Source organism: Poecilia formosa, unplaced genomic scaffold (genome assembly GCF_000485575.1).
Source record: "Poecilia formosa unplaced genomic scaffold, Poecilia_formosa-5.1.2 Scaffold142, whole genome shotgun sequence".
NCBI lineage: Eukaryota > Metazoa > Chordata > Actinopteri > Cyprinodontiformes > Poeciliidae > Poecilia > Poecilia formosa.
This window is the reverse complement of record NW_006800081.1, coordinates 1,004,988-1,013,317: the sequence shown is the minus strand read 5'-3', so window position 1 is coordinate 1,013,317 and position 8,330 is coordinate 1,004,988. Positions and strand designations below refer to the sequence as shown.

Here is an 8,330-nt window from a genome sequence, read left to right as displayed (position 1 = left end):
CCTAAAATTATCTGCGTGGATGGAGAGAAAACACAGCACAGCTTATTGATAATGTCTGACACGATATAACGAAGCCAAGCGATGCTGAAGAGAGTTCTTTCCCATTAAGACTGTGGGAGGAAGATCTCTAACAGAGATTTAAATGTTATGCAAAACCTGCAATTTAGTTGCTACAGTGGCAACTAAATGTCTTCCCCCACCTAGATCACCTTTGCAACTGACATTTTAATATTACACACTCGAATCCATAGTGAGAAGAGAACAGAACGTTATGGAAAACAGAATAAGAAACTCTTGTGATATATAGAAACTTTGTTCTTTATTTCCTATTGTCTGCTCATGCCTCTTAGATCCAACTCTATATATCTCAGGACATTTCCTCCTGTTACATCACATTAAGTTTTTTTTTTTTTTTTTTTTTTTTCCAATCCCAAGAGTCAGATACACATGTAAACGCATAACAGTGATATCTCCTTTGATTTTTGTCGCGCTTTGGATTTTTTTTTTTCATCTTCCAAGTTGTGCTTGGAATAGTCAGCTAATGAGTCGTATAATGTCAACTTCATAGCATCATTGTCTTGTTTTAGAACGTGTACAGTGTCTTGCTCAAGAATTTGCACCTGAATTTTTTTGGTTTGTTTGTTTTTTGCCAAGTCACACCTACAAGTTCCAGTGTATTTTACTGAGATTTTACATAACAGAATGGACTATAACATAGACCCAGATACTGACATTTTGGCTGCACATGATTGCCTTGTTTCAGCTCCATCCTAAACTCAGCAGCTTCCTTGTATCAGGCTGCAGAAAAGCATCTTCACTGCAGGATGTTGGTGTATTGACAGTGGTGCACATGGCTTGTTTTCTGCCACACACAAGTTTTTCAAATAGTTCAGCTTTGTTTTCATCTGATCTTCTTCTACATGTTTTCTTTGCCCCCTACATGGTCATGGCAATATTTAAACAGACCCTCTTCTAATTGTTTAGACCCTAATCCTGATTTAAACACATAAACAGACCACAGACAATGTCACTTATGCATTTGTGAAAAGGTCTTTCTTTGTGCAGTCACTTTTAAACCTCTTCTTCCCACATGATACAGAACCTAAAAGTAGACATGATGTAAAAAATTTCACTTTTTCTTTGTTATGTAATATTTATTTGACTCAAACCCAAAAAAAAACAACAACTTGTTTTTAGTGCCTAAGCTTTAGAAATACATTCATATCCATCCAGGTCTAGTTAATCAATGTGCTTTCAGTCATTTTCTTCAGGAAACAAACCTTTCATATCTGTGATTTGACTGTTCTTTGAAAGTCAGAAATAGGGAACCATAAAAGAAACACTAAAATTGTAACTGATATTTTTATTTTTTATTTTATTTTATTTTTTTGCCTAACATTAAAAATTAGTTAGCTAATAAAGAATGCCCTGCAAGAATGCAGAAAAGCAGAAACAATTAGTGCGGTCAGTGTAATAGCCCACCAATGACCATTAAGCTACTTGATGATGGTGATGTGTTGGGGGTTTTTAGCAGCTGTTGCCATGTCAACCCATGATCTGAAATGGCATCACACATAAAAGATGGATCCAATAATCTCTGTGTGAACTGCAGCTGAGAAATGTGGAAAGGATATTAGAGTAAAATTGCATTTCTGGAAAGTTTGTCATCTATATAAAGGAGGAATGGGTTTTAAGTGTCTTACTTTTTCACCATAATCAGCTACATTTAACATAGCTCTATGAGCATGGCACATAGCAGTGCTTTGAAACCTTAATTCTTTTGCAGCGGGGCTGAAATATGCCAGAGGTTTAATCTCAGAAGCCAAAGAAACAGCACAAGTTGTGATCAAACTACAGTTTCTCATTTTATAATGTAACAATACTGACACCTACTGGATAAGAAGGGTAATTACAGCATCTTAGTTTTGAAACTACAGAGTGGAAATAAAGTAATAGACCTTTTCATACAGTGCTTTTCATCAGCCCCTAAAGTAATATTTGTATTTTTGTATATATTTGTATTAAAATAATCAAATAAAATTCAATATCAGACAAAGATAGCTTGGGGGCCAAAAAAGGGATTTCCATATGATTATTTCATAATCCAAGGCACATTTTGAAATTTTTAATGTCCCCATCTCAATTGCACATTTGTCATTGTTAATTTGACAGGCCATCATCATTACTGTGTCATTCCAGTGTCTTCTGACTGCATTCCATCCTGCGTGAAAACAGCCTTGCAGCATCCCCTTGCAGTTTTGTGGTTTGTTAATTTCCACTCACTTGGCAAAATGGCAAAATGTACAACCTCGGTCAAAGGTTATACAGGGCATGGGGAAGGCAGGCTGAGGAGGGCTGAGAGATTTAAGTAGATTAAATCGATGTTCTTCAAGAAAACCAGCCAATGAGCTGTCACTGTTGATAAAAAAATATTTTTATATACCTTGAACCATATACATTGTCACTGGAAATACCTCACACTATTCTATCATGCAAATACAGTTGTTGTTTTTTTACAGAAAAAATATATATTTAGAAACGCTAGAATGCTAGATTTTTGTTTTATTTTGTAATCATTGTGTTTATTTATTTATTTATTTATTTATTTATTTATTTATTTATTTATTTATTTATTTTCTTCAATTTCAGCATTTAAATTAATTGTCTGGCAATAATTTCACATATTAAATCAGATGTATATGAGAACTTGTACAGTACTTGAGCAGTTTTTTGTTTTTTTTCTTTTTTTTTACACACATTTTTTTTTTCATCTTACTTAAGTAATGTCTTGAATGGCTGCTTTTAATTTTACATGAGTAAACATATGTTGAAGTAGCTCTACTCTACCTGGAGTACAGTTTTTGGCTACACTAGTCACCTCTCATGAAAACAGTGTAAAAATGTCTGCAAAATACATTGAGAAGAAGCAACCAATTTTTTCACAAATACTGAGATTTTATTGGGCAAAGAAAAAAAAATACCTTTGACATGTCTGAAATGCTTATTTATGTCGATCATTTTTAACGGATGTTGTTACAGGTAAACATAGTAATTCCAGTGGAATGTCAACGAAAAAAGGTAGATTCATAGACAAGAAACAAGTGTGCATGTGTGTGTAATTATGTTTGGACAATTTGACAAACTTAAAACCCTAAAAACACTATAAAACATAACAATGTTTTTTAGGTCTTTGGTCAGTTGTTAAATTTGAAAAAAAAAAAATAAAATACATAACAAAAGTTGTTCCAGTCACAAAACTCACCATATGCATATTTTTCTCTGCAAATCCGAGGATTCTTACTCTACACAGGTGCTATCTATCCACCTTTATTTTTTATTTGTGAATGCATCTAGTCTAAACAAGCATAAAGCTGGTCACAAATTTGCTGAATACCAAAATCTGGAAACCAATGTTTGGATGATCTTGACAGCAAGCGGTTCATGTGGTATCTGACCGCCAGTTCAGATGCTCTTCAGAACGCCGAGGTTTTACTTGATTTCGACGCTCCGGATGCGAGCCTCTCCTTCAAAGCTGATGACCGAGTACTTCTCCGCGCCCATGCGGTTGGTAAAGTGGATTGTGGAGCCGTCTGATAAGGTCACGACGAACTCAGCGGGAGTGAATTCAATGACGATCTAAAGGAAGGGACGCGTTAGACAGCAGAAGATCGACGCCGAAACGTGACTAATAGAGATGCTGTGACACACATTGTTTCTGACAGCATGGACATACCTTGAACTCTTCTCCTTGCTGGAAAGGAAATCCTCCCTCACGGACTTCCTCACACCAGTTGCCTCCTTCATAGGAGTTGCAGACGACTGCGTTCTCGTCTCCGTGGGCGTTGAAACGAGGGTTGATGTGCATCGTGATGTCCTGCTCGTCGGGGCCGATATTGACCGCAAAGCTGCAGGTGAAGAAAAACAAAAAGCAACGAGATGTAATATTTTATCATCATTATTATTATTATAGGCTTTGTACATGTGTCAAAACACCCTGTCTACTTTTGAGATTAAGCTTTTATTTTGGGATTTTATAAAGTTTAGTTATTTCCTGAGCCATTACTGTAGTTGTACTGAAGGAAGCATCAACCGCATTTGCACTGCGCTATTTTAATCCTGCTGCTTTACGGTGTGCAGTTGTTGCCAAGTTCACGGCAACATCTGCTGGCGTTTACTTGGATTTCCCCTTTTCTTTCCACAGAGGGTATTATCTTCGTGTTTAACTGTGCCTCTTTCCTGACAGTAAACTTTGGTCCGTCTCAGTTTGCTCTTCCCTCAAAAGGTTACGTTTAGCTGTGTTTTACTGCTTCTGTTATTTAGCCGTCACTGCTGCTGCTTTGTTCTGTGTACTTTCTGTGCACTCAACAGAAAGTACTCCTTTCTCAGCTGTTTTGTGCTTAACTGTATTTTTTTTTTTCCCTTGATGGAGTCACTGACAGCACTATTGCTCCCGGCTCTAATCTTTGTCGCTTTTAGCTGTTTCTCTTTCCTGGATGAAGACATGGACGGAGCTATCGCTGCCATTAACTCTGTATAATGTTTGTTAGGGGTTATTCAGTTTGTTTAGCAGATTACTTTTCTTAGTGCTGTCAGAAAGTAGTGTCGATGTCTCTGTCTGTTTTGTTCCAATGCGTCAGAAAAAAGAAAATAAAAAAAATCATTAAATTTGAAGGAAGACGTCTCATGAGTCTTGTGACTTCAGTGCTGCATCTGTTACCACGTCACTGCAACCTTTTTAAGATCCCATGACAAGAATGTTTGCGCAAATCCAATAAGAGCTATCTTTAGTGTGAGCTGAAAACCTAATAAGGCTAATGTGAAAAGCCGACGCAGAAACAGAGACACATGCAGGTGTTTTAAATACTCACTTTGTAGCATCAGGTTTTGCCACTCCAACGATAGTCAGGGTTTGTCCGACTTTGAAGGACATGTCCTTGATGATCATACCCTGCGCACAATTGGAGGAGAAGGTCGGTGACACATCACCTAAAGAAACACTGCATAGTACACATGGCTGACGCAGAAATGTAGTCCTACTGACACCCAAAGGCAAACCCACCCTACCGTTTTCCTCTGTTTAAACAGCAGCAACATGTGTTTCCAGTTACACTCCCACCGACCAATTCGGCAAAGATTCCAGCTCTCTCTTCTCTCACAGTTGCCAAAAAAATGTTTGCATAGTGCCAAGTTGGCCAGAGGCTGAACGGCCTGACTGCTGTTCGTTTTAGTAATACTTTCCTCCTTGCAGTATAGAATGCTTACTGCCCAGTGGAAAAATAAGTGATGTACAATATAGAGAGTAATACTGGACTGAGCTATAATAAGAAAATGTATCTTGTGTGGGCAATTCTTCCTAAGATTCTGCCATGTGAAATTTACAGTGTCATAAATAAGGGAAAAGTGACATCATACGCATAGTAAATTTGTTTTAAATATAGTATACCACCATACATCTGTTCATATCTTTGGTAGCTATAGCAAACAGCACAGATACAACCGGTTTTTTGGGGGGATTTTAACTTCTGTTCTTTTGTAGAGAAAATGATCATTTTCCTATGTTTAATCATCTGTATATACATTTGAAGAATCATATCGTATTTTATGATTTTTTTTATTCACCTCCTTCTAAATGACTACGTTAAAAAAGTGGATTTCAGAAGCTTTAATTGATTGTTTCAGTGTTACAGTCAACAAGACTCTAAACGGTTGCCTAAAAATAACTACAGAAACATTAGAATAGTGTGAAATACTCTATTTTCCAACATATCTTGATCTTCGTCCCTTGAGTTCCCTGTTTTAAATGCAGAGATGAGTTGTCATTATTTTGAGTCTTACAAAACAACAACAGCAACAACAACAACAAAAAACTTCATTTATAAGTCAAATGGCTTGGCAAGAGGAAGCAGAATCACATGGATCAGACATTCTTTCAACATAGAGGTCATCTGCTAGGTATCTGCAGTAATTATCACCGAGTATTGAATTGTGTGAGATGTCAGACTGACCTCAAGCCTCTGCGATCTCCGTCCACTCGGTGCTTAACTCTTTACGCCGCGTCTTTTGGTTACACAATGATATAATGCAATCTGACTTAACACCTCTGGCATATTCAGGGTGGACGACATCAGTGAAACATTCCCCCCATTCTATCTGAGAATCGAATAACCTCTCCCCTTTGACTTGTTCTGTCCAAGACATACAGCACTTTGCAACATTTTTAACACCACTTGACCTTTTCACATTTTGTCATGTTATAATCACTAAGTGTAAAGTGATGAACCAACAAATGTAGGGCATTACTGTGAAATGAAATTGTAAGGCAAAGGGAAGTGAAAGAGAGCATCAACCAAAGAAGCATCTAGTAAGCCTTTGGTAACTCTGAAAGAGCTGCACAGATCCATAGCTCATGTGGGAGAATCTGTCACAAGGGCTACTATTTAACCACGCACTCTATAAATCTGTTCCTCATGGGGCAAAAAAAAAAGGGCAAAAAAAGACATAAATTTCTGAGACTAAGCAGATGGGACAGAGAATGTTGTCAGAGTTGACGGAAAGATGGATGGTGCTAAACATAGAGCAATCCTAGAAGAAAATCTGATTGAGTCTGGAAAGATTACAGACTGTGGCAGAGGTTAATATTCCTGGAGGGAGAAAAAAAAAACACACATATCAATGTAACTGAGTGGATCAAAGCATAATAAATCACTGGAATGACTTTGTTAGAGTCTAGTCCAAACCCTACTGAAAATATTTGGGAAGACCTGAAGATAAAGGTTCACATAATGCTCTTTTTATGATCTGAGGAATTTTGAAAATTCAGTTTTCAACTGTGCAAAGCAGTAAGAGAGATAGCCCAAAAGTTGGAGAATTAGTTTGAAGTGAATGGTTCTGAATATTAATGCATGTCACACTTTTCAAAATGTTCTGTAAAAATGAAAAAAAACCCAAAAAAAACATGTTTCCTTTACTTCCACCACACAGTTGTACACAACTTTAATGCATAAGTTGTAATGAAGTGACATTCGGATATTGTAATGTGACAAAATATAAGATTTGGTTTGCAATATGCAGTAAACATGGGAATCATATTGATTTATTTGTTAAAAGTGATTTATTTTATATTCCTCCTCCCTGATTAATTGTTTTTAAATGTGTTCAATGCTGGCGCAAAACGGCGGTAAACACATTTACCGCAATATTTGATAAGACTGGGGCCTTCATTGTTATCTGCTTGGTTTATGACCCCAGAGTTTAGGAAGAGGTTAGAATGGTATTCAGACCATTTCATAATGGCGAGTTGATCATCACATTGTATGATGAGCTATTATTTCTCACCATTACAGAAATGTGGTGAGGACATTAACATTGTACTTTTATCTGGTACCTAAGACATTGTTCTTAAGTTGCAAAGTCTTCATTTTGCTCACATCTGCTGTGATTGCTTTGCCCATAAAAGGCTTTTAAAGAGAGGCCTGAGTGAATTAAGCTGACGTTTTCCATGCAAGGCTCTGTAGTCAAAGCACAAATCTGCAACACTCAGCTACATGAGTTGACAAAAAAAAAAAAGAAAGGTAACACCAGCTGCCATTTTCACATAAACTTGACCTAAGACTACACCTACTATTCATAAAATATGCAGTTTATACAAGCAGGACAGAAATTTTGTTAAAAAATATACTTACTTTCCCCATATTTGCCAATAAAGAGAGTCAAGTGGAGCTGAGAAAAAGAGTGAGTACTGCAGGGTCTTGCCTCAGCGTCTACACCCAGACTGGAGACTATATGCAATGCAGGGTGGGAGGTTCCTTCACTCTGAGTGGCACTCTGCGCAGCAAATAGGGTCGCTGTCCCTGGCAACCATCCTGCCTACATAAGGGGCAGTTTTAGTATCTGAAAATAGTGGTCTAAAGATTACTCTAGACCTCAGTAAAGTCTAATTAGTTGACAGAGGAGCTACTGATTTCTGGTTAGTAGTTTGAAAGCAGTGGAGTTGAGGCCGCCTGTATAAAAGGGAACGCTACCGAGAGTTGTGGACAGAAATAGAAATGTATTTGTCACCAGGGAGACAGATAAATATTTAGTGCAGCCAGCTGCCTTGTGTTCAATTACTGTAAATAGTTTCTAAGGTTCAGCATGGTCGACTGGCAAGCAGATTTTCTGAAAGAGTAATGTGTTTTTTTTTCTTCTTCTTTTGAAGAAAAATGATTGAGGGTTTGCCTCTGTGAGTCACAGGCAGTCACAGCAGGCCACTCACTTTCAGCTCCTAACACATGACTGAAATTGCTGCTGTTGCTCAAAAATGGCAAAAAAAAATTACACACAGAATTTTA

At 37.3% G+C, this 8,330-nt stretch overlaps 1 protein-coding gene across 1 annotated transcript; it reads right to left on the bottom strand.

The window, feature by feature from the left end:
• Window positions 1-2,934: 2,934 nt before the first annotated feature.
• On the bottom strand, window positions 2,935-7,790 carry lgals2a (lectin, galactoside-binding, soluble, 2a). The gene is made up of 4 exons (XM_007562898.2): window positions 7,683-7,790; window positions 4,869-4,948; window positions 3,734-3,905; window positions 2,935-3,636 (listed from the first exon to the last, which is right to left on the bottom strand). Exons 1-4 carry the CDS (start codon window positions 7,689-7,691, stop codon window positions 3,490-3,492), a joined length of 408 nt encoding a protein of 135 aa, XP_007562960.1. The 5' UTR covers window positions 7,692-7,790; the 3' UTR covers window positions 2,935-3,489.
• Window positions 7,791-8,330: the final 540 nt, after the last annotated feature.

What these genes read in the sequence shown, in the direction of transcription:
- lgals2a (XM_007562898.2), bottom strand. An exon ending in GCAAAACCTGATGCTACAAA is followed by an intron (nt 3,906 to 4,868) that starts GTGAGTATTTAA and finishes CTTCACCTGCAG; the next exon opens with CTTTGCGGTCAATATCGGCC. An exon ending in AGCAAGGAGAAGAGTTCAAG is followed by an intron (nt 3,637 to 3,733) that starts GTATGTCCATGC and finishes CCCTTCCTTTAG; the next exon opens with ATCGTCATTGAATTCACTCC.